The following is a 26,843-nucleotide window of genomic DNA, read 5'->3' on the forward strand; positions in this document are numbered from 1 at the left end:
CATTAGCTCTGGGATCCCCAGCACATCCCTTCGCTCCCTTGGTCGGTTTCCTCGCTCATAAAACAGGGATGACCATCCTGCCTTGCCTTTCTCCCCGACAGCTCTGAGGATCAAGTGAGAAAATGCAGTTGAACTTATCGATGACCATTTTTCCATCTGACTGGGAGGGAGAGCAGTGGGGTCAATAGACCCATTTCTACCTTGGGCCCCACCGCGAACCAGTTCACTGCGCGTCTCAGATACCCCACCTCTGAGCCTCAGCCTTCTCATCTGTGGATCGAGGCGAATGGGTCATAGGAGCCCTGAGGCCTCTTCCAGTTCTGAGGTAGAGTATTCTGGCTTCTGCCTGACCCCATCACCTCCTCCTGGAACTTTCAGGAACTACACTGACCTGCTGCTCTGGACTCTTTCCCAGGATTTGAACCCATTCACCACCAGCAACTTCTTCACAATCCTCACACCAGCCAGCCCCCCAGGCTGAGGGTGTCAGCGCCTGACTGTGGCTAAACAAGTCCAAGAACTGGGCTGAGAAGCAGCTGGGCTCCTGATTCAATACTTGGCAAAAGAGCATGGGCTCCCCGCACCGTGGTGGGCACTGGCCCTGCTCTTCGTGTCCCCATACCAGGTCCTGGCCAGGCCCTCAGTGGGGCGTGCGCTGGCTCCCTCTCACCCGGGAGCCCTCCCCTCCTCTCCCAGGACACACGGACTCTGCCCTCCCAACTCACAGAACCGCTCTCCACGTGCGGAAAGAGGACAGGCGGGGGGGGTCAAGGGGCTGAGCCCCACGAAGGAAGAGAAAGAAAACCTTTCAACTATTAAATCTGTTTAGTAAAGACAATTTTGCTCATACAAAACAATAAGAGTTTACAACAATCTGAGTGCTGGACACGCCATCAGAGACGGGAGGCGCCGCGGGCACTCAGAGCCCTTCCCTCACACCCAGAGAAGACCCTGGGTGTGCCCCCCAACCCTGCCCCTGAGGGAGATGAAAGCTGAAGCATTACTGTCACCCCTGTCCCAAGGGACCATGGCACAGAGGACCTCTCCCCGCACTGCTGCAAATTAATACTGGGGAGGGAGGGCCCTACCCCCCCTCCCCCCTCCCCCCCACTGGCCTGGACACATGACGCTGAGTTGTTTGGGGTCGGGGGGAAGGGGCTGATGGGGAGGGGGCAGGATCGGGACATCTTTGGTGTGAAGCCTCCCCCGCCCACCCGCTAGGCCGCACGATGGAGATCTGCAGGGGGGCCGCAAGAGTGGTGCTGTCTTTGCCCACCAGGGGGTGCTGCCGATGCCCCAGAGCCCGGGAGGCACAGGAAACGCAGCAGCTCTGTGTCACTCATCGACTGCCCAGGCTCACCCATGGGGGCTGAGAGTGGGCCTGTTGAGAAACAGCAAAAATGTAAGAAAATAAACACGAACGGGTTAATAGTGGCAGGAAGGGGAAGCAGAGAGATGACGTGGCAGATGAGCGCCTCGGAGGACCAGGACCAGCACTCAGCGGGGAGCGGGGTCCTGGGCGGGGCTCCAGCCTTCCTGGTCGCTGTGCCAGTGCTAAGTCACTCCTCTCCACCTCCCAGGACCCGCTCACAGAGGCAGGCACGGACGGCCTGGCTCAGAATCTGGACACGCTTCCCAGGCACTTTGGCAGAGCCAGCGCGGGCAGGGCAGGCCTGAGGAGGGAGACAGTTCCTGAGCCCCAACGGAGGCCCTCCCTCTGCAACCCTGCCTGCCCCTGGCCCCTCAAATGCACAGGCCCAGGCACTGATCCACGCACACGGGCACGGGCACACGCGCACACACACAACCACACTCACTCCTATCCGTCTGGCACACCGGTGACGTCTGAGGGCTCAGCAGAGGAGGTGGGTGGCCTCCTGGCCCCAGCCCTCCACGGCCTGCAGCTCCCGGAAGGCCTCAGCCAGCGGGGACCTGGGGCTGTAGTGGGGAAATTAGAGGGCTGGTGGCACGACACAGGGACGCCCCCTATAACAGTTTCCACAAATACCCTTTAACAAACCCCAAACCCTTGTAGTATCCAGACAGGAAAGGGTCTGGGGGGAAGGAGCAGGAATGAGGGCAAGAACAATAAAAGAAGTTTCATAAAAATTCTAAGTCAAATTATTGATAAAACTGCAAAATGAGCACAGGTTCAAGAGCACCTTGCTCCTTCTCTCCACGCCCTCTCAGCCTTCCAGGCTCTCCCTCTCAGGGGTGGCCAGAACCAAAGGCAGAATTCAGCCTATGACGAGGTCCGGGCTCCATGAGGCTGAGGAGGAGGGGAGGCGGGAGTGGACAGTTCTGTGTCTCTTCATTTAAAAAATAGATTCAGGTCACGAGTTATTGCTTGTCCTCCAGTGGAGCAGGACGGGCCCAGCGGCTCAGTGAGCGAGGGCCGCGGCCTCCAGGGCCCGAGCTTTCTTCCGCCTCTTCAGAAGCAGAGGGTTGGATGCGTCTTCAATCTTTTTTATCTTGATCTGCTCATAGTCGACCCGCATCGTGGCCAAGGCACTGGTCATCTCCTCCTGGGGGGGCAGTGACCGAGAGAGCCGTGAGAGGCGACAGGCAAAGCAAGGGCAGGATGCGGGTGACGGGCGGGAGCAGAGGAGACAGAGAGGGCAGGCTGGGTGATGGGCCCAGGGCTGGGTCAACAGAGCCTGGCCACCGTGCTGCCAGCGCTCTCCTAGAGCCCTCCAGCGGCCCCACGGGAAGGCAGAAAGAGCGCCGACCAGGAGTCAGGAGACCTGGGTTCATGTCTGCCCCAGCCAATCACTAGCTGCGTGACCTTGACCAGGTCACCCCCCCCTCTGGGCGTCAATTTCCTCGTCTGCAAAGTGAGGAGATGGTACCAGATGACCTTTCAGGTCCCTTTAGAGACCCAGACAGTAGAGGGCTTGTAGAAAACAGCCACGGCCAACTTTAGACCAAACACAGAACCTCTGCCCACAACCCGGCAGGGAAGTGGCTCAGAGCCGCTGCTCCTGTTGTAACAGGCCCCCCCTGGGGTGAGCGAGTACAGAAGCAACCCCTCTGGGCCAGCACCGCCTCTCACACCCAAGCACCTCGGCGCGCACCCTCTGAGCCCCTCTTGGCCCGTGGTGCCCTCACCTTGACGTCCTCCCACCTCTCCTTGTCCTCCTTCAGGACCCGGCTGGTGTGCAGTGGGGTCTGAGGGACCTTTGTTGATTGCTGGGGACAGAGAAAAGGGTCACGGTGAAAGCCTGGGTGGGGTGGAGCCCCAAGGGACAGTCCCCGTGAACCCAGGCCCCTCCAGCCCGCCAGGCTTACCATGATCCAGGGGTGGTTCATGAACTCGGTGATGGTCATCCTCTGGGTAGGCTCTGTCTTCAGCAGGTTCCGGATGAGCATCTTCACTGTGGGGGAAAGCGAGGTGCAGGGAGGGGACAGAGATGGCTAAGGGGTCACCCCCCTTCTGCTTCTCCTTCCCACAGTTTTCAGGGAAAAACCAGATTCAAAGGGGCACGGACACAGACCACCCAAGGAGCTAGCCTTGAAGACCATTAGGGCTCCAGCCCTGACAGCCCCACGCGCCCCATACCCCAGCTCTGCCACAGGCCCTTCACACAGACAGGACGTACCCAGCAGCTGTGGGCCGGGTGCAGATCCACAGCCACGCCACCCACGTGAGACCGCCCCTGCACACGCACACACACCTGCACACACGCACATGTACACGTGGGTTCTCTACCTTCCTCTGATACTTCTGACCATTCTGGGTTGGGGAATTCATACTGGCCCATTCGGATGCGACTCTTCATGCCCGGAGAGATGGCAAGGCCATGGTTGGAATAGAAGGGGGGATACCCACACAGCCTGAGCCGAGAGGAAGTGGGAAGAGAGGGACAGAGCTGATGTTATTTAGGGTCCTGCACCAGGACTAGAGCGCAACACAGGCTTCTTCTTGCAAAGGTCACAGAGAAATTGGGACTCACTGACTCAGGCACAATATACAAAGTCAAGGACAGGGCCCGGGAATGCAACAGTATGTAAACCACACATTTTCCTGCCCATAAGCTAATTTATAGCATTTAGCTGTCAGAATCCACTAAACGCAGAGAGATGGGGACATGCAGGGGATTCTCAGGGCATCTCCCATCCAGAAGGGGAATGCTAATCTTTGCCTCTTCTTCTTATCCCACCCCTACCCCAGCCCAGCCCAGGCCAGCCCAGCCCCACTTCCCCCAGGCCCCTCCCCACGCACTCACAGGATGTACATGATGACACCCAAGGACCACATGTCACAGGACTTGTCATACTTCTCTGGGCCCAGCACTTCTGGAGCTGCAAACCAAAGGTCAACGTGGGTGGGCCTGGCCCTCAGAACACTGGGATCCACCGCAGTTCCTCGGTGGCTGGTGCTCCCCATCCAACCCTTCAGCCCATCTTGATGGGACCTTAGCTGGGCTGGGAAGGGGAACAGTCATAGCCCAGACCCAGGGCTGGACAAAGGAGACCAGAAGACCCTTCTCCAAGAGAGCCCTAGGGCTAGAATCTCAAGATAAAACAAGCCTTGAACTGCAAGAGCATTTCAGACTGCCACTTAATTTGACAAACGCATTTTGAGAGTTTATTCTGTGCCAGTCAGCTGGGGCTCCTGAACCAAATCTGCATCCCAGACTCCACTGGGAATCTGATGGGAATGACAGCTCTACTCAGGAAAAGCGTGCATGTGTGCAAAATGCCACCCATAATCTCAGGCAGATGATTTCCTATAATGCTTCAGTCCCAGCTGAGTTCTGACGAGCCCTAGTTTGGGTCAGGTCACACCAGAACCAGTGCTAGAAAGGGCCTGAGGATTCAACTCTCCTAGGACCTGTGGCCCTGAGACCGGCAAGAGGAGGGCTTGAGAAAAGCTCTGGGGAAGACAAGCTCCCCAGGCCTCCTCTGGACTTACCCACATAGTATGGCGTGTAACAAGGAGTGGTCAGAGAGTTGTGGCTGGTGGTTTCCTTGGCAAAGCCAAAATCAGTGAGTTTGAGAATGGCGTTGGGCCTTTTGGAGGTGTATAAGAGATTCTCAGGCTACAGAGAGAGAGAAATAAATAGAACCTCTGCTGAACCTGTGAGGGGCTATCACTTCCTCCCTCCCTTCCTCCCTTCCTTCCTTTCTGCCTCCATTCAACAACCATTTGTCCAGCCCCTGTGATCTGCACAGCTGACGGTGACGACCCTCAGCTCCCTGCCTCCCAAGAGCTTATAGCGTGCATGGGAGTCGGACACTGATGCAGAGAACCGCAGTGAACACTGCAGTGACACAGAGACCGAAGGTGCGGCGGTGAGGTGTGGCTGAGGAGCACCGCAGGGTGAGGGTGGCCTCACAAGGCTTCATGACTGGGGTGGGGGTTTGCCCAGCAAGGGCAGGGCCTGCGGGGTAGAGAGTGGCACTCCGCCCCACTCTCGCTCAGGAACCAGGCAGCGGGGATGCACCGCAGGATGACTCTGGGGACCCTCCCTAGGGTCACCACGACCCTGACCCCTATGGCCTCCATGGCACCTGAGTTCGGGGGACTGAGGGGGGGACAAAAAGAACAGCTGGTACCTTGACATCCCGATGCGCGATGTTGATTGAGTGTAAGTACTGGATCGCCTCGCCGATGCTCTTCATGATCTCTGATGCCTCTGCAGAGAAGAGGGAACGGGGGAGCGGGAAGGAGACTCACAAGATGTGTCATTAGCTTGGAACACCCAATACACCAATCCCCCCACACAGCCTAAGGCTCCCTACGTCCACCCCCGCCCCCCAGAAACCAGGGAATGAGGAGCAGCCCTGGCTCAGCTGAGGAAGAAGGCCCCAGCGGTGAGCCGGAGAAGGCAGCAGGCCTCCGCACCTCTCACGAGAGCCCCTTCAGACACCCCGTGCCCCTGCCTGCCCGAGCCCAGGCCCCACAACAGACCCTTTCTACCTCTTTCTGTGAATGCCTGGTCTCCTCGATCCTGGATTCGGCTGAAGAGCTCTCCACCATCCAAACTGAAACAAAGCCACAGTCAGATCTGAGGACATAGCATCCCACTAGCACTCTCCCCACCGCCCCTCCAAAAATCAGGCATCTACATTTTAAGCTTCAGAGTCCCCATCCGGCAGTCCTCAGAAGGTGGGGGGCCTGGGTGGGGAGTGGGATCAGGCTGGGCCAGGAGTAAAGCGGAAGGGCTGCTCACCACTCCATGACAATCAGCAGGCACTTCCTCCCCGCGTACAGGTTCTCATAGACGTCCACGATCCGCACAATGTGTGGGCACTGGGAGGCCCGCCAGTGCAGCTCCACCTCCCGGCGGGCCTTGGGGCAGTCCTGCAGCATCTGCAAGCCGAGTGCCTCCTGAGTAATCTCAGCGGGGCAGCCGGCTGCTGCACCACCTGCATGCACCTACCGGAAGGCCTGGCCCACGCACTTGCCCGCATCCCCACCGACACACCACCGACTCTCCCTACCTGGGTCCAACACCAGCCCTTAGCACTTTCCCTGCACTTCCTTCTCCTAAGCCCCGACTCAGAGCTCTGCAGCTCCCTCATCTGCTCTAAAAGGAACCTCAAGATGACCCCTCGTGGGGTCTCGACAGCTACTCTGAGACCACCCTTGACCATTCAGGGGAAAGGCCCAGCTATGGGCATGAAGTCTATTCCAGAAGGCGAGCAGAGTTGAACATTGGGAGACAGAGGGTAAAGGACACCTGGGCAGAAAGACAGACCGAGAAAAACCCAAACAACAATGGAAAGGGGCCTAGAGACAGGGGAGACTCCAGATCAGTTAGAAAAGGTACCTCCAAGATCCCTAAACCCAGCATATCAAATCCCGAGCAATGTCCTTTCAACCAACAGATAGCCTCAGGAGTCAGCCCGGTGTGGTCTGAATCCTGGTTCTTACTAGATCTGCAACCTTGAGCAAGTTACTTAACTCACGGTCCTCGTCCTTGTCCCCTCTTCGTCTATGCACCAGGTGGCCAGGGGTATTAAAGCAGCCTGGCGCCCTCACCTCCCTCAAGGGCTGAATCTTTTTTTTTTTTAACATCTTTATTGGTGTACAATTGCTTTACAATGATGTGTTAGTTTCTGCTTTACAATAAAGGGAATCAGCCATACGTATACATATATCCCCATATCCCCTCCTTCTTGAGCCTCCCTCCCACCCTCCCTATCCCACCCCTCTAGGTGGACACAAAGCACCTAGCTGATCTCCCTGTGCTATGCGGCTGCTTCCCACTAGCTATCTATTTTACATTTGAGAGTGTATATATATGTCCATGTCACTCTCTCACTTCATCCCAGCCCACCCTTCCCCCTCCCCGTGTCCTCAAGTCCATTCTCTACGTCTGCGTCTTTATTCCTGTCCTGAAGGGCTGAATCTTGACTAGTCTAAGCCAGGCCCTTTACTAAGACCTGACACTGGTCAAGAAGAACTTTATAGGAAGTCTGCTGAGAGGCCTCTTAAAAGGAGCACAGGAATGCACACCACCTCTCCTGCACATGACACCTGGTGCCATGGCAGTCATCTTGGTACCAAGAGGTACCCTGGGGCGGTGGGTGATGCATCAGGAGCACTAAGAGACCTTCTGGAAAGTGCATGAAGCTTGGTGAGTAAGATCAGATGGCCAGGACGGAGCCAGATTACAGAGGGCAGGGAAAAGCAAACACAGGAATTTCCAAAAATAAAACTAACATTCAGTTATGCTATGGTCTATGATATGCTGGTCCTTTCCTAATCGTACAATGGCTGCCCATTTTACAGGATGTGGAAACTGAGGCTCAGAGAAGTAGTGTGTCCCAGGCTCAGTTCCTGGGGAAAGGCAGAGCCCGGGGTTGGAAACCAGGCCTGGTGGATTCCAAAGCGTAAACCTTTTCCACGATAACACGCAACTTTCAGAGGAGGGGCAGAGACCGAGACTTGTCAGTCTCAGATCACCAAATGCAAACTGGCTTTGCAGAGGCAGTCTCCCAACAGGGGCCAAGATAATTCAGTGTCCTAGGGAGCAGGCAGAAGACAAGGTCGCCATGGGGTCACACTGCCACCTGGTGGCCATCTAAGGACACTGCACAGGTCCTGAGTTTTGCCACCTTCAACTTCATTTATTTGGATGGACCAAGGAAAAAGGTTATTTTCCTTTCCCATGCACTATGAGAAGGAGGAGGAGACGTTGGCCAATCTCATTTGCATGTATCTCAATTCAACAATCATTTATCGAGCTCCTACTAGGCCACACACTGTGCTAGATGTCAAGACCAAATAGAAGAGTCCCAATCTGAAAGAACTCAAACTGGGGGGTGAGGGCATGAGGGGAGGTAGACACACAGAAAATGCTTCTAATCCAGAGATAATGTGCTATAAGACTGATAAGTTCAAAGGGTTCAAGAGAAAAAGTTCTCAGAGCACCCAAAATAGAAAGACCTCTATCGCCCCCTACAGGCACATAGGAACTGAAGCCCAGAGAGGAAGAATTGAAGTCGTCAAACTTACTCAGAGGCAACATGAGGTCATTGGATTTACAATCATGAGAAACTTGGGCTTGGTCTGGAATTTGTCAATTTCTGGTTGCATAGCCTTGGAGAGGCTATTACCTTTCTAAGCCTGTTCCACATTTGTAAGTTGGGGGTTAAAATACCTGCCTGGCCCCCTCCCTCAGAGAGCCATTGCAAGCATCTAATGAAAGAATACCTCTAAGTGTGGTTTGTTATCAGAAAGGCACTCACCACTGTAAACCATCAGCATAACTGCCACTGCACAGGGGCCCTCTCCATCACCTCTGAGTTGAGGCTGGAACATCCTGATACAACCAAGAAACCCTGATACATACAAGTCACCAGCAAGACTATAGGCTGGGTTTCTGTCTGCAGCCCTGTGACCACCGCCTGGAAACCAGCTCTGTGCTGTAACCAACCACAGCTGTGCTAAATGAGGACACACCAAGGCCCAAACCCAAGTGCATGCCCCTCGGCCCCTCCTAAACTCAGCACGCACCGCAGGTTCTGCTTGCTCTCTTTGCTATAGACACGTTAGCGTGTGTGGCATTAGGTAAAAGAGAATCTACAGCCAGAACGCCTGGGTTCACATTCCACCTCCAGGTTTACACACAATTCCTTACCTGGCAGAGGAGCTGGATTGGCCTAGCACAACAAACCTGGTCTTGGGAATCGCACACAATTTGCATCCCAGTTCTGCACTTCCCAGCTTGTGTCAGGCAAGCCAATCTACATTTCTGAAAAGGGTTTCCTCATCTGTAAAACTAGATTCAATGTGGCAAAGTAAGAAAATTGGAAAAAGCAAGTATTTTTAAATTCTAAGAGAAACATAGTAAGAAATTCCCATGAAGACTGGTAATTGACAGCCAGGTATGTATTTATCAGAAATCCTTGACTGGATATAAAAACCAGCCCATGCAATGAAGGCAAGACCTTCAACCCAGTCAGGAGGACAGGCTGGCTGACATCACAGGGGCAAAGCCATTAAGAGCCAAAGAGACTTTGTAGACAGCTGTTGGGTACAGAAGCCTGGAGAGAGGAAAGCAAGAATGTGCTAATCTGGAGTACCGGGCTAAGTAAAGATCAGCAAGGGGGCTGCTGAGCTCTGAGCCAGAGAAGAGTCAGGGAGAGAAAACAGGATTCCCGGGTGCTGCCAGGGGCCACCAGCAGAGGAACATAGCAGGTTCAACCAGAAGCCAAGAGAGTCACGTGGGAAAGGCTCCTACCTCTTTGGCCTGGACAAGGACAGTGGGGGCGAAAGGGCCCAGAACCACAGCCTTGAGGGCTCATGTCTGAAGGAAAGAAGGGTCTTCCCACCAAAAAGCCACAGGCCCTGAGACAAGGAATGCCTGAAAGGGATTATAAAATATTTTAAGCCCATGCTAAGCCTGGAATGGATACTGCAACTTGCCTCGGCCCCCCTGTAGTTTGCATCTGAAATTCCCTTGCTCTGTAGAGAAGGTCAACTGTTGCATGTGCTAGATAGCAATGCAATAGGCAAGGTCACCTACCTACCAAGTATGGCGGGGGGCCAGGGACCAGGCCACAGAGCCCATTGCCTGGGGAGGAACCTCTAGGGTAATGGTGGCAATGAGGGAGCTGTGGGAGCTCTCCCAAAATACTGTTCCATTACCATGCAATCCAGCAATCCCAATCCTGGGCATATATCCAGAAAAGAGGAAAATTCTAATTCAAAAGATACATGCACCCCAATGTTCACAGCAGTGCTATTTACAATAGCCAAGACATGTAAGCAACCTAAATCATCATGCCAACAGATGAATGGATAAAGAAGATGTGGTACATATATACACAATGGAATACTACTCATCCATTAAAAAGAACGAAATAATGCCATTTGCAGCCACATGGATGGACCTAGAGATTGTCATACTGAATGAAGTCAGTCAGAAAGAGAAAGACAAATATCATACGATATCAACTATACATGGAATCTTAAAAAAATGATACAAATGAACTTATCTATGAAACAGAAACAGACTCACAGAGAAGAGACTTGTGGTTGTCAAGAGGGTGTGGGGTGGGGGAGGGATGGAGTGGGAATTTGGGGTGCAAACTAGTATATATAGAATGGATAAACAACAAGGACAGCACAGGGAACTCTATTCAATATTCTGTGATTACCTAAATGAGAAAAGAATCTAAAAAAGAATGAATACATGTAGATGTATAATTGAATCCCTTTGCTGTACACCTGAAACTAACACAACATTGTAAATCAACAATACACCAATAAAATTAAAAAAAAAAAAATACTGTTCCATGCCTGTCTTTGCCGGAACGTGGAGGGAAGAGGATGGTGCCCCTTATATCCGCCACCAAACCTTCCATCATGGGGCCACATGAAAAGACTCAGGAGTAATCAGCATCCTAGGCCTAGGTGAGCCAGAAAAAAGGAGGGAAACAGAGGCTGGGGCCTGAAGCACAGCTCACCAGCAAGGCAGATCTGAGGACAAGACAGGAAGGAACAAACCCCAGGTCCCAAAGGCATCATCCCCTTCACAAGCTCCACCGCTTACCAAGTGTGTGAACTTGGGGAAGTGTTTAATCCCTTTGTGCTGTAGTTTCCTTATCTCTTAAATAGGATAATAATAGTACCTACCTATATTAAATGGATTAATACATATGCATTATGTAAATTACTAAGAACGGTGCTTGGCACATAGTAAGCACTGCATTAGTGTTTGCTAATATATTGTTCTGTCCCCCAAACCACCCCCCACAGTGTGCCAGAGTCCCACTGGGGTGGGCAGCTGGGATCTCACTCACACCCATCTCATTTAAGGTGCTATTAATAGCTCCAGGCGCTGGGTGGAGGGGGACTGGGAGAGAAGCGGGCTTAGGCATCCCTAAGCCTCCCTCCCACATCACCTAACTAGACAGCTGGGGGTGGGGCGCACATGTCCTGAGAGAATGAAGCCATCCATCCCTTCCCAAGACTGATTTGGTGCCAAGAGTGATGCAAAAGTCTGAATCAGGCAGAGCGTGGTGCACCTTGGTAAATAAGACCTCCTCTGCACTCCCAGCAGGAAGGGCACCAACCCTGCTGTGGGCCAGGCTCACCCACTCCCCTCCCTACCACAAGGAGGGGGCTGACCTGGGCACTCTGCAGGCCAGAAGAAACGAGGAGGACTTGGGAAGGAGAGGTGCTGCTGTGGGCTGAGTCCTAGCAAGCTCCTTAGCACAGAGCTGGCAGCAAGCAAGGAGCAGCCGAAAAGGAGCAGGGAGAAGGGAGCCCCTGCTTCCAGGGAGGGCTCTGAGTTAAAAGGTGTGCTAAGCACTTCCAACGGGGAGCCCTCAGACCCGCCCCAAGAGGACGCATCCTATTTTATAAATGAGAAAACATAGGCTCAGAGGAGCTACGCGATCACTTCAAGGTCTGAGCTGGCTGTCCCCAGCAGGGCTGGTATCTGAACCCCAATCTCACCGCTCCCAAAGCCTCTTTCCCACCACCCCGTGGTAAGGCAAAGGGTACAACATCTGCCCAAGACTGTCCATGATACCAACAGCCAAAATGGGGGCTGTACACAGGCCTTAAAGTACAAACCAACCTTTAACTTTGAAATTCCAGAATTCAAGAACTGTAGAATTTTAGAATTTACCCTATGGCACTAATCATAGGTGGAGCTTTAAGGCTATGTATATTCTAAGAGTTGTTTACCTTAACTAGAAATGGCTAGCAAACCGAATGCCCAGCAACAAGCAACAGAGGTTGCTTTTTCAAAAAGAGTTTATCTATACACTCTTCAATCATTAAGATGATGTTTCGGAAGAATACTTAATGCGAAACGGATTCCTAAATGTCTCAGTCACCTTGTCGCTATCAGCAGTAGCACCTTAGTTTTTTTCTTTTGCAGCACAATTCCCAATCTGAAATTTCCTTAAATTTATCTGACAGTATGTGAAAAAGCAACCTACAAAGCTTTAGGTACAGTACGGTTCTGTATGTATATCTATCTATATTCGTGTGTGTATGTATATGTACACAGATGTATATAGTATGTGTATGTGTGTATATATATACATATATATGGAAGCGCATTCACAATACAATGTTAATATTGGTAATTATATATCTGAAAGATAGGATTACAGGTGCTTTAGTTTCTTTATTATAACTTAATTTTCTAAGTGACTTACAATTAGCATATATACTTTTAAAGAGGCAAAGAAGCTTACTCTCCCAATTTTACTTGGAGGCTGTCACCCATACCCCCAGGCCCTGTGGCCAGGGAACAGCAGCTATGGGCTTCCAAGCAGTTCTGCCAGGTGGCTTAGCCACAGACCAGGGGCTGCCCAGTCGAGTCTTGAGCAAGAAAGCAGCTCATGCCCAGTGGGCGCTGGATGCTGCACAGCCCTCCTCTAAGGAGAGGAGAAGAGCAGAACTGTAGTGCAACCTACACAGTCACTCTCTGTCCTGCTCCAGCTCCACCTGGCCCTTGACCTAGCCTCCCCAGCTCTCCAGCTAGGAGTGGGGCATCCATGTCTGGCTCAAAAATCCCTGGACCCTTACTTTCAACCTGAAACCTACAACACTGGGCCCCCAGAGCCCTGAACAGTGAACAAGGAGGTTATGAGGAGTCACAAGGCTGCAGGACCAGGATATGCTGTCCTGGCATCATGTGTTATCTCTCTAAAGAGCCAGGTCCCTCCAAAGCCCCCGTCCCTGCCTCTGCAGCCATCGAGGGGATGGGGAGACATGTGGCACTCACAGCACTTGACCTCACCTACCCAGATTGCCATCACTTGGCAAACCCGGAGTGCCTGGCACGTGCCACACGCTGGTTTGGAAGGTGCTGGGAAACAACAGAGAACACGACAAATAAGGCCTGTACCCCCATGGAGCTTACATTTTAGTGCAGGAAGCACACAACAAGATTTTTTTTTAATTTTTTAATTACACATCATGTTTTGTGCTATAAAGGACATAAATTGTGTGCTACCACAACACCTCCCGAATTTCAGAGAGACGAAACGCTGGAGAGAGGTGTCACACATCTCTTCACCTAGCCCAGCTCGGGAGCATAAGACATGACAAACAGATAAGTCTTGGTTGAAATGATGGTTTTCCTCTACATCTATAGGGGCAGCAAGAGTATCTCCCTCTTCTAGAACCTCTGCACAGCTCAGAGAGGAGCAACTGATGGGCCTCCCCTAGGAAGTGATCGAAACAAACAAATCTAACAGCAGATTTTTTTCGATCTTAGAAGGTCACTGAAAATAAAGACACACAGAAGTACATCACCGGGTCCCTCATGTTGGCACACACATTCCCAAACATTTGGTTGGGAGGTAAAAGCGGTTTTCTATTTTGCTAACTGATTTTCATTAATGTGATGGGGGAAAATCCCGACCTAAAACAAAGCTAAAACTTAAAATGGGGAAGGAACCCAGTACAAAAAGCCTTTAAAAGCACTGAGCCACACTGCCCAGAAGATGACCTTCCCTGTGGTCCCCACCCTCGCCCTCGCTCTTACTCTCCAGGACCTTCCCTGGGGAGCCACAAAGGACCAACCTTCAACCAAAAGACAAGAGGCTTAGAAGTTACACTGTAAATGACAACGTCTTTTAAATACTTGCAACACATGACAGATAAAAGGTTAACTTAACTCTGGCAAATCAATGGTAAAAGATTAACAATCCAATATAAAAATGGCCAAAGAATAAGAACAGGCAGTTCAAAGCAAAAGAAACACAAACCAAAGATGCTCGATGCAACTCATTAAAAGAGAAATGTTTATAAAAAACAGTAACAATAACTTCACCAGAATGGCAAATTTTTTTTTAATGTTTGACCAAAAACGAAACAAAAGAGGAACTTCCCTGGCTGTTCAGTGGTTAGGACTCCGAGCTTCCACTGCAGGGGGCACGGGTTCGATCCCTGGTCGGGGAACTAAGATCCTGCAAGCCGTGAGGCCAAAAAACAAACAAACAAACAAACTCCTGAGTTTACGCAAAGATTGCTGAGGAAAAGGCACTCTCTCATACACTCAACAGGGATATAAACTAGTATATTTTTGGCTATATCTATCAAAATTGTAAATGTTCAAACCTTAGGCCCAATAATTACTTAGCTAGGAAATCATCCTACAAATACGTTCCTAAAGTATCTTAATGGCAAAAAAATTGGTCAGAACCTAAATGTCTACCACTGAGGAGATGGTCAGATAAATGGCAGCATCTGCATATAACCAACCGAGTGTGGCACAGCCTGCTGAAAGAGCGCGGCAGGGTTGCATCCGCCACTGTGAGGGGAACTGGGTGTTAATAAATGGAAAAGCAGACAAAGAACATGATGATACTTCGGCTTTTTTGCTTCTGTTCTAATTTTTTTTTTAATGGAGCTGCATTCACATTACTTAAGTAACTTTTAAAGTATGTTCACATAGACAAGAAGCAAACACACCAAAAGGTTCATTAGTGGTTATTCATAAATGGTGGTAATACAGGTAGCATTTTCTTTTTTGTGTTTCTTAAGTTTCCAAAAATAAAAATGTACTAAACAGAATGTAAAATATACCACTTGGGTGGTTTTGTTGTTTTGTTTAAGGCAGAGGGAGAAGATATACAGACACGTCGATGCTTAACATTTTTCTGGAAGTATCTACCCCCTAAAACATCGACAGAGTTGACCCCAGGGGAGTAGGCACTAGAGAGAAGCTAGTACCATTTTCCATTTTTTCCCCTTTTCATTTTATATCTTTCTATATTGTTTGGATTTCTACCATCTGCGTGTATTTCTTCTTAAAAATTAAGTCTAGGGATTCTCAGGGGCAGTATGCTTTGGTCCTATATTTGACCCCCAGCCTGAGTGCCCCAGAAGCAAGCTGACCTGCTTGTTAGAGCAGGAGGTGGGTGGAGATGGGGATACCATGCTGACCTCGGAGGGGGAAAGAGGACCTGCTGGAACTCAAGAGTATGAGGGGAACCCAGGTGACAGAAAGACCTGGCATCTTCCTGGAGAGTATAGCCCAAATATGATAAAGAGCAGGCTGAGGCCCCAAACCGCTACTGCTGACCACTTCTGACTTATTTGGAAATGAGTCCTGCGCACAGCAGGGATGTCAACCACGGTGGAGTCTTGGAAAGGAAAGTGAAAGGCTACAGGACACAGATATTTCTGTTTCTTCCAGCCGACTTTGAAAGAGAAAGAAGAATCTTCGTGTATACCGCACCAACCATGCGTCAGGTGCACTTTATATATAGAAAATATGCTATATTTAAGCCTCCTAACAGGCCTCTGGAATAGAGCCAATGGCTGACTCCATTTACAGGTGTGGCAACCAGGGCTGGCGAGGTAACTTGCCCAAGGTCACACAGCTAGTGACTGACAGAGCCAGGATTCAACCCAATTCAGACTCTAACCTCCAGGTCCCTTTTTTCACTACAAACGAGGCTTTGACAAACAAACCCTGAGCTGCTGATATTAGTGTACTGTTACCCTGTCTCCTTCCTCCTAAAGGCCTCCTTTCCCTGCTCTGTCTGCTGGTCAGCCCCATTTATCTCTGCATCCGTCAGGCCCAGCACAGAGCTTAGTGCAGAGGAGCTGCAACACACACTTACTGATTAAATGGGCAGACTGTGTATCAGAACAATTCTATAGGCCATGGCTTACAGCAGGATACAAGGCATCTTTCCCCAGGACACAGGGTAGATGACGGGAGGAAGGAAACACACTAGACTCTCCAAGTTGGCTGTAAGCTAATATCTGAGTGGCAGGGAGAAAAAATGCTCTGCTCTTTGTAGTATGTAGGTATGACTTTACGAAACCCACAGAGATGGACTATTAAGAGAAAATAAGACAGAAGGAGGTCACGAAGACAGCTTCTGGTCCACACGTAGCTCCCATCCATTTGACCCTATACAACTGGCAAAGCAAATATAAATTTTCAATTGGAAGTGATAAATGCCACTCATCTTCATCACCCCAGTTTAGCGGAATGAGACTCAAGGCATGTATACCTTAATCAACAGATCTAACGGGAGGTGGAGGGAGTTGAGAGAGAAAGTAGAGGAGAAGGGTCTTACAAATCACACACACACACACACACACACACACACACACCACCCCTGACAACAATTCCACACACCTAAGACTGGAGGACAGCTGCGTGAAAAGAGAAGGAAAAAGAACAATAAGTAGCTATTGTGGTAACGTGGTAGAAGATATGAACCACTCTTTCCTACACAGTTTACAAAATGGCCCAGATGCAAGACAGAACTCAAATCACCCACCATGAGCACGAGGACATCTGCGAGAGAGACTAAGTCTTTTTCTGCCAAGAGCAGGGCACCTGATACATTCCTGTCTTGCCTTACTAAAGAGTTTGCCTCTCACACAGCTGAAGATGGAAGAAGGGAATTGCTACCCAGAACTGGATTCTGACCAGAAAGCAAAGTCTAGTAAATTATGTTTAAAAAAACAAAACAAAACCTTAATTAGCAAAACAATAACAAGAAGAATACCACATTGGGAGGAAGTAACCTTGTCAATTCAGAGTTCAAAGGAGGGAAGAAAAAGCCTTAGGACAAAAACAATTGTTTAGCCTAGACTTCCAGAAAATCAGTATTTAGAAGTTGAGACAAAGGAATAGTATGATCAGAGATCCCAAAAGGGAGGCATTTTGAAGGACAAGGCCTGGCCTCCAACAAGTGGATTCTGATCTAAAGCATGATAATCCCGGAAAAAGGAACCAGGAGGAAGCAGCTGCCAATGGCAAGGCCATGCACAGGGGGCTCTAAGGATGTGTCCGAAGACACGAGCACCTGCCCATAATCCAGGACAGACCCAAAGACAGTGGTGTGGGCTCATAAAACAGCATAAGCAGAGCTTGTGAAAATGTAAGAACTATGAGAAATGTGGCTAAAGGCTACATGCAAAGCTGTAAGAAGCAGCAGGGAGGAAGTGGGCCCCTCATGGGGACAGAGGCTCTAATCTACCAAAATGACAGAGAAGGGGGGAAATGTTCATCTCCAAAGTGTTCCATCTTTTCTAGCAAGGAGAAAGCACTTCAAATTGGGACATACTTAAGGGAAACCTCAAATCCAAGATGGCCCAAGAACCAACCAACTTATAATCACCTAAAGATGACTGAGTTAAAAGACGCCCGTCTTAGAAGAATCACATCCCAGGATACAGAAGGAACCTGCAGGTATGATTCCCGAAGCACCGTTGGTAATCACTGAGGGGCCATGGGGAAAACAGGCAACGCCCTGCTTTTTGGCAGCTAGCATTCCCTCAGTACCCACTCTGCTCCAGGCACCAGGGGGTTCAAGGAGTTCAGTCTAGTGAAGGAAACAGAGTCAAGGCAAAAGAAACAATATGTACACAGAACTGTTAAGAAGAAGAACTGCTTAACTTCACATCTGCCTCTGGCAGAGCTCTGGAGCAGATCATGAACTGGACCTTCACAACGCAGCCTGCTTCCCTAAGAAGCCATGGCACACTAGTCTTGTTACCTTTTCTAGCAGGGTTACTAAATTATAGACCAAACAAACAACAGATACCAGGGTCCTTGACTTCTACAAAGTACATGGACAAAGTCTCCTGCCAGACCTTTGGGATGACAAAGAAAGAGGGGGTGAGATGAAAAAGCATTTTGATATTTGTAATTGTTATAAATGACCAATAATAAAAGTGTTATTTAATGGACCTAGGACAGGCTGAACATGCACCAAACTGAACTCACTGCTCCCTCTGACTTGTTGCCCAGTCTCAGTAAATGACAATGACATCACCATGTAGCCAGGTTCCCACATATAAATCCTGAAGTAGTCATGTGCAGCTTCTCTCCCTCCCTCACCCACAGAACCAATCCAATTTTGTCTATGGAAATATCTCCCAAATCTAATCTTCCCTTTTCCAGTCTTGCTGCCACTTGCTTGGTTCCCTTTTCTTTTATGTGCTTTCTAACTGGCTTCTAGACAGTAGACTTAATCTGCTCTCCAACACATCCCACATCAATCCCTGAAAGGCAAATCTGAGCGGGACATTTTCTTCCTTAAAGATGTCCATTGGCTAAGAGGATAAAACTCAAATTCCTTAGCTTGGTCTTTCCTAACTCCTAGCCGTAATATCTCTGCCCCCACCTCCTAACACATTCTATTTAAGCTACACTGAACTTCACTGTCCTCAAACATGCCATGCCTTGTCACGACTCCACGTCTTTGCATCCTTTGAGCGCCAGCGCAATGTCACCTCTTCTGTGAATCCTCCCTGGTGCTTCCAGGCACAGTCAGCCCTCTTTTCCTCTCTGCTCCCACAAGGCTCTTGTTAAACTCTTACTGCAGCACTCATGGTGTTATTTACAAGACTGGTCCTCCTTCTGCTGAATAGACTGTGTGCCTTTTGGAGACTAGGACCATGTCTTGTTCACCTTTTGATTCCTAATCCTGGGTCTAATACATGGCATTATGGACGTACTCAATATTTGCTTGTTGACTAAACCCAGAGAACACCTCCAGCGACAAACCAAGGCATGCAATCTTTGGCTTTGCCTAGAATTTTACCAATAAGCTGGCTGAAGACATAGTAGACAGCAAGCTCATCAGACTTGCAAGTGACTCCAAAATTGGAGTGTGCCAGGTAACAGATTTTTTACAGATCACAGTAGGTGAAAATATGGGCCAAAGTGACCCCCTAAAAAAGCCACATGTTGGGGCTCAAAAAATCATCTATAACGGCCTGTGATGACAGAGACCTTTCTCAAGTCAGACCCATACCACACGATGAGTGAGAGCAAAGGCTCTGAAGCCAGGCTGCCTGGGTGAGTCTCAGTTCTTCCATTAACTAACCATGAGATCCTGGAAGTTTCCTAACTTATACCTCCAGTTCCCTTCATTGTAATCAGGGATAATAATAGTACCTACTGTATAGGGTTGTTGTTTAGTAAAAATAACAATAATGTACTTGCACTTAGAATTGTATTCAATTCAATCAACTCTACTACTGTTTGTTGGTGATATTGTTGTTTCTGTTGTTAAAAGCTACTTCTAAGAGAAGAGAAGCTATAGAGCACTGTTAAAAGCAAGGGCCCTGCGATTAGACTATCCTAAATTCAAGCCAGCTCTAAGCTTAGTAGCTGCCTGACCTTAGGCAGTTATTTCGCTTTCTTTCTTCCTTTTTTTTTTTTTTAAATAATTTCCCTGACCAGGGATGGAACTCGGGCTCCCCTGCAGTGGAAGCACAGAGTCCTAACCACTGGACCACCAGGAACTCCCTTCACTTTCTAATCTCCACTGTTTCATCCATTAAATGGGGCTAATGATAGTATCTGTCAGAGATACTCGCTTTAGCATTACAGTTGATCCTTGATCAACATGGGTTTAAACTACACAGGTCTACTTACATGCGGATTTTTTCCAATAAATACGTACTACAGGACTACAGCATCCCCAGTTGGTTGATTCCACGGATGCAGAACTGAAGATGTAGAGGGCCGACTGCAAAGTTATATGTGGATTTTTGACTGCATGAGGGTCAGCACCCCTAACCCTCACATTGTTCAAGGGCCAAGTGCATTTCAAATGCGGAAAAAAAAAATGAGATAAACTAAATGCCCATTAATAGATACTGGTCAAATAAATATGGTATACCCATAATGGTGCATTAAACAATATGCAATTATAGAACAGAAGGAAGTAGATCCAGACAAATGAGATCAAAACTTCTCCAAGAAAGATATTCTTCCGTGAAAAAGGCACGCTGCAGATTGATACATGTAGTCTGGTCCCATTTTTGTAAAATGTTTTGAAAAAGAAAAAGCAGACGTACGTGTGTGTGCACGCACGCATGCGCGCACGTGTATTTACCCAAACTTTTGTAACTATAGACAGCCTTTGCTTTATTCAGTAACATGGAACCACACAAATGACCACACAAAGCAATCTTAATCATCAATGGGGAAAATTAAGATTGTTCCATGACCTTTAGAAATTTTTGTCAAAACATTAAAAACTCTTTTACTGTCAGCTATAAATGAATAGAGAAATGAAAACAAAAATTTAGTATAAAACTAATATTTATTTAGCACACTGTAACTAAAACATAACAGACATTGAGAATGAGTGTTTTGTTGCTTTGTAAAGACTCACCCAGAGCCCTCTGAACAGGGATAGCCTTTTTGTTATTTAACACACAATATCGAGCAAGCATCGCCTTTGCAAACTGCCACGCTCCTTTCTAAGTTTGGATCAGTTTCCAACATTTTATCCTTTGTGCTTTCAATGTTGCAAAATATCTCCAAGAGTGCCTTCAACGTGAAGTTTTTTTTCCCAGTGTCACTTCCTCTGGAACTTCTTCATCCTTTGCATCACAACCACTGTGTCAACGAGTTTGCCTTCACTGAGTTCCTCTGGCTGCATACGCAGAGTCTCAAACAGCGGCAATGTCAACATTCCTACAATCAGCTATTTACTCTATAATTTCACTTATGTTCGGTTATGGAATTTCACTTTTCATTTCTTTGCTGAAATTTCATCAACGGTGGGCAATTTCCTCTTTTGATTATCCATTTTTGTAAAATGTCACACGAGTTTATCACTAGGGGACAAGGAGGCAACACAACTGCACACTGTCCTGTGTATGTGTGAACTCAACAACAGATGGGCGGTGACCACGACCAACAGACTCTGAAAGAAGGGCTGTGACTGGTCACTGATCATAACAAACATCTGTTAGGTACTTAGTGATTTGTGGACTGAAGAGCTAGTAGCAAAGTTGGTACTCTATGCAATCACTCAGAGTTCATATACCATGGCAACTGGAATTGGAACCATGCTGTTGGGAGACTGGTGTTATTTAACTAAACTGTGATAAATGAAATTCATGTATATTGTAACTGTGAAAAGCAAGGACTGCCCTTACAAAGAACATAATAGGGAAGTATATATGCTAAGGTGTAGCAGTGGTTACCCTTCAGGAAGAGCTACATTATTTAAATTATTTCAATGACTAAGTTCTACACCGTGGCAATGGTTCTCAACCTGAGATGATTTTCCCTGACAGGAGACATCCGAAAATGTCTGGAGACATTTTTGATTGTCGCAACTTGGCAGGGCACAGAGAGGGCTGCATCTGGGATCTGGTGGGTAGAGGCCAAGGATACTAATTCCTAAGAAGCATAGGACAATCCCCACAACAAAGAATTATCTGATCCAAAAGGTCAATAGTGCCAAAGCTGACAAGCCCTGTGTTAAACCAAACAGTTTTTATTAAGTTCTTTTTAATAGCACCTTTCTCATAAAGTGGTGGCAAAGATTAAACAGGATGATGGCAAGCAGAAGGTACACAGTAGATGCTATTAATATCAGAGGCTCTGTCTAAACGACTTTGAGCTGCATGAATACCTTAATATCACCTTAGATTTGCGGTATTTTTTTACGAACATTAACTCGTCTGACCCAACACCATGATGTGGCTGCCAAAGAGTCAGCATCACCTTCAGTTCACTAGCAGATCAAGTACCTAGATCAAGACAGGAGTCCAGATCCAGCCACACTCTGTACCTCTCAGACCACATCTAGAATCCAGTGTCACCTGCTAAGCAAAAAAAAAAAGTATTAAACTTCCAAAGAATGATGAGCAGTGCATAAAAGGTCTGAGAAGCAAGTCACAGGAGAAACGGGTCAATAAACTGGGACAATTATCCTGAAGAAGAGAAACCCCGAAGGAGCAGCTGAGGGACTGAATGTGATTAACAGTCCCAAAATTCTATAGGGCTGTCACAGAGAAGAAGGCTAAATTATTAGACTTGCCCTATGTGGCTCCCCAAGGCAGAAATTAAAAGGAGCTATCCCCCAATAGCAGGGGCCTGTAAGGTAGTAAGCTCCCTATCCCTGGAAACACTCAAGCAGAGGCTCTCAGGTGGGCTCTCAGGGGATTCCTACATTGAGTGAAAGAATCTAGATGAGCAATAAGGCACTTTCTAATACTCACGATCTTGGGTGCAGAATACAGGGTGTAATTTCAGGAACAAGAAATTAACAGCCTCCTTTGACCCAGCAATCCCACTCCTAGGTATTGACCCAAGAGAAATGAAAACATTATGTCCACAAAAATACCTGTGCAAGAACATTCATAGGAGCTTTATTCATCATAGCCAAAAATTGGAAATGCTCCGAAGAAGAATGGATAAGCAAACTGTATCATAACCATACAACGGAAAACTATTCCATATAGAAAGGAACGGGCTACCAATGCAAGTAACCAGGTGGATGAACTTTACATAAAAGAGCTCATCGTGATTATTCTATTTATAGGACATTCCAGAACAGGCAAAACTAATCTCTAGTGAAACAAGCACCAGAATTGTGATTGCCTGGGAAGGAGCATGAGGGAACTTACCAGGGTAATAAAATTTTTTGTTCTCTACCTTGACACAGGTTCGGGTTGCACAGATGGAAGCATTTATCAGAACTCGTCAAATGATACACTTAAAATCTGAGCATTTCACTGCTATATAAATTTTACCACCAAAAAAAAATTACTTAAACGCATGAACAAACATTGAACTCTAATTAATGCCTACGTATGCTATGTTTAAGGGCGAACGGTGCTGATGTCTGCCACTTACTATAAAATGCATTCCCAAAATAAGATAGGCTGATAAATGGATAGGGAGATGGAAACATGGAGAAAGACATGAGAAAGCGAGTAAAATGTTAATGGTAGAATCTAGGTCGTTGTGTATATGGGTGTTCACTGCACAGTTCTTTCAAGTTCACTGCCTTTTAAAGTATTTCATAATAAAGGCGGGGGGGGGGGGGGTGGAGGAAGTAACAGCCAATAGGGAGCACTAGGGAAAGAAGAGGTGGCCGGGAGGTCATGGGAGGACAGCAGCAAGGGGGAGAAGAGGACCTTCAGACAACACAGGGGCCTCTCAAGGGCAGAACTGCAAAAGGCGCAGCTGACCTGGAGACAGGCAATCTTAGCCAAGATGGAGGATATGTGAGGTTAGTGCTCAGACCTTTGCTGTCGTAAGTTCTTGTTCCCATGGGACCAGCTCCATCACTATCGGACTCTAGCCCTGCCCCTCTCTGGCCGTGGTATTCACCCCCGGACAGTGAAGGGACCAGCTCTGACAGTCAACTATTCACCATATCTTTTTTTTTTTTTTTTTTTTGCGGTACGCGGGCCTCTCACTGCTGTGGCCTCTCCTGTTGCGGAGCACAGGCTCCGGACGCGCAGGCTCAGCGGCCATGACTCACGGGCCTAGCCGCTCCGCGGCATGTGGGATCTTCCCGGACCGGGGCACGAACCCGGGTCCCCTGCATCGGCAGGCGGACTCTCAACCACTGCGCCACCAGGGAAGCCCTATTCACCACATCTTTGCGAACCATGTTTCTAGACAGGAGCCAAAGGATGCAGAGATGCAATTAGAGCTGCAGCAAGCTCCAGCCACTTTCCTACAGGCAAGCTTCCTACAGCAAGAAGATTGCTATCATATCAGTATGTACTCAAAAAAAGGGACTGGGTACAAATAGCTCTGTGTGAACGAGAATAATCCACTTTGTGGATTATCTACCACAAGCACTGAACCAATGAGCAGAAGCACCCTGCCCCCCAAGACCCAGCAGGTTTCTGGGACACAGAACATTATGGAAACCCAAGAGGATTAAGGAGATATATTTGCTGGAGAAAAACAAAAAAAGTCACTGATATTTTGAAAAGCCCAATTTCAATAATTTGAAGATTATCTACTTGACTATCCCTGCTCCCCTGCCCACAATGGCATAGACCATGTAAACCTGACTGCATACAAGACTGTCAGATTTTCTGCGGTATGATTTGCCTACTCTGGCTCTCCACCTGGGGGACACGTGTCCTGGAGTTGGCCAAGTGAAAGAAGGAGACGCCGGAAAGCTGACTGGCCTAGTTCTAGTCCCAGCTCTACAGTTAGTTACCTTGCTGAGAACCTGCACTCTGTCTCCTCCTCTGTGGAATCTTAGATAAGCCTAGCCTACCTGAGGGCAAAGGTTTCTTCTGATGCTGAATTCTTTGATATGATTCTCTCTTTCTAGGTAGGTAATATAACCTGAAAATGTGTTCAATTTTCACATATTCCATAGCCCTTTAAAGGCACAATCCGGTTGCGGCCGACAAGATCCTCACTCAGGCACGTGGAAACTAGGGTGCAGAGAGTTTAGGATGTTTGCCAAGGTTCCACACTGGCTGCTGATGGAGTGAGGGGTACAACCCAGGGCCCTGAGAAGACCACACACATTCCCTGGAAAAGCACAGGAGACCCCAGGAACCCCTCTTAGATTTCAGTACCTATAACCAGTCCCTTCTTTCTCTGCCTTATCCATTCTGGTTTCCCTGGAAACCAGAGAATCTAGTACTTTTGGCCTCAGACCTTAAAGGGAAGGAGGATATGTTATGTGCTTCTCAAACCAAAGACAGTTACCTCACAAACCAAAAAACAACTTCCAGCAGGACTTCCTTCCTACCATTCTCCTTGTGGGGAGGGGGTGGGGGGCAGGCTGCTTGGAGGTCAAGACTCTTATAGGAGCCTGGAGTGCCTGAGGGTGGGGGAAATCCCACTCCTCCCCTGGAATAACTGTGGCCAATCACCTAGGGGAAATCTGGAATCCTCATCATGCAGGACAACAGGACACCCTGTCTAGCTCCAAACGCGTCCCAGATGCAAGGAGGGCCATGACAGGAAATGGAGACCCAACAAGGCTAGGACCTGTGATAAAGAGGAACACCAGGCGTGCAGTGCCACCCCTCCCCCAATCCATGCCTACTACGCACCAGGCTAGAATCAGGTGAAGACAGAAGGACAGGTGAAGGGAGAACAAGAAGGAGAGATGACAGGAATGGGGCTCAGACACTGCCCTGCCTTCTAGCCTTGAGGGGGCAGCAGGTCAACAGCTTAGTGCCTCGCTGCCAGGACCTGGAAAGAACACACCTGAAGATTCTTCTAAACAAGGAAAGCTCCACCCTGGAGTAAGAAAGAATTTCCACAGTGACCAATTTGCCTAGAAGTGGCGGAAATGCATTCCCAGCAGTGGTGCTGCATCCCAGCTGATGTGAGAGGGAGGAGTCACCCCTTCTCCTCTCCTACTGCCCAGCCCCCCTCCACCCTTACCCAAGACCCACCAGAGGTTCCTGGCAAGGGCTCCCTCCCTGGGGGCCGCCAGTCCTCAGGGCTCAGAGCTACTGGTCCCTCTGGGGACGCCAGAGCCTGGGAGTCTGCAAACACAACCCCAGTTGGCGGCAACAGCTAATACTCCTGCTTCCCAAACCAAAGCCCGGCCCACCCAGACTTCCTGTTCAGGGGAAACTGAGGGCAGCATCTGCCCTTTCTCTACTCCCACAGGCAACAACCAGAGGGCCTGGGTTTGCTCCTCCCCCATTCTGAGCAACGCCAGGCCGCCGCTGTGGCTATGGCTGAGGTAAGACAGGGAGATGGCCAGAGAAGCTGGGAGATGAGGGACAGCTCACCGTAGTTCCTGAGGACAGACTACCTCCCTTCCCTTTGGGGAGGTCAAAAGAGGAAACAGAACATAAAAATATAAATACATACATACTTACAAACAGGAAATCCTGGGCCTGCTTTCATGACACTGAGCTCTACCTACATTGGAAGTGCATAATCTCCAGGAAGAGGGACTGATTCCCACTAACATCCCCTTTTTCCCTCAGTGGTTAACTTCCTTGTAAGCAACCATGACCTCCGTGCAAAGCTGCACCAGGAGGCCGCAGAGGCCCACAGTGGGCTTGGGAACTCCCTGGGCCTGGGTTTGTTCCAAGTGAAGAAGCCAGTGAGGCCTTCCTCGGGAGCCGGCCATCAGGGGGACCACCGACAAGTCACCAACGGTCTGAAAAGAATTCTAGCCGAGACTCTTGAATTTTAAGACTCCACAAACTTTATTTAGTAAATCCACTTCCCAATTCTGAATTCTTCCTTAAATTTAAACCAAAATGCCTTCACCTCAGTTCCCCCGGGTGATGAAAAGCCAAGTGCCTTTCCACCCTGGTCTGCCCTCCAGATGCCCTTGGATGGTGGGGAGGGAAGGAAATATCCAGCCCACCTGTTTCTCCCACACTGCCACCTCAAGGTTCAAAGTCCTGCCCCATCAGACAAGGAGGACGCACAGAGGTAAGGGAGCTAACTCCTGCGCCCTTACACTTCCAGTCCTAGCAAGCAGCTGCCTCCGGATCAGCAGGCCCTCCCTTCTCCGATGGTGAGGAGCTCTCAGCAGCCTGGGCCTCAAGCAGGGGTGTCTGCTCACTGCTTGTCGTCGCCCCCCTCCCCCCTCCCCCCCCAAACTGCACACTGCCACTTCCCAGGCATGACAGATGTAACTGCTATTCAGTATGTTCAAAGCAGGACAAAAGCCTTCTC

The 26,843-nt window shown here is 48.9% G+C and overlaps 1 protein-coding gene across 1 annotated transcript in view; it reads right to left on the reverse strand.

Annotated features, from left to right (window-relative positions):
• Nucleotides 1-810: 810 nt before the first annotated feature.
• Nucleotides 811-26,843, reverse strand: part of MAPKAPK2 (MAPK activated protein kinase 2) — a 46,718-nt gene continuing 20,685 nt past the window's right edge. The window contains exons 4-12 of the mRNA XM_024750883.1: nt 6,177-6,316; nt 5,924-5,988; nt 5,560-5,639; nt 4,916-5,042; nt 4,227-4,302; nt 3,710-3,834; nt 3,289-3,374; nt 3,109-3,189; nt 811-2,525 (exon numbers count right to left, since the gene is read on the reverse strand). Coding sequence (XP_024606651.1) covers nt 2,382-2,525; nt 3,109-3,189; nt 3,289-3,374; nt 3,710-3,834; nt 4,227-4,302; nt 4,916-5,042; nt 5,560-5,639; nt 5,924-5,988; nt 6,177-6,316 — 924 coding nt within the window. The 3' untranslated portion in view covers nt 811-2,381. The remainder of the gene's footprint in view (nt 2,526-3,108; nt 3,190-3,288; nt 3,375-3,709; nt 3,835-4,226; nt 4,303-4,915; nt 5,043-5,559; nt 5,640-5,923; nt 5,989-6,176; nt 6,317-26,843) is intronic.

The sequence above is a fragment of the Neophocaena asiaeorientalis genome, unplaced genomic scaffold, assembly GCF_003031525.2.
Source record: "Neophocaena asiaeorientalis asiaeorientalis breed wild unplaced genomic scaffold, Neophocaena_asiaeorientalis_V1.1 scaffold67, whole genome shotgun sequence".
Classification (NCBI taxonomy): Eukaryota; Metazoa; Chordata; class Mammalia; order Artiodactyla; family Phocoenidae; genus Neophocaena; species Neophocaena asiaeorientalis.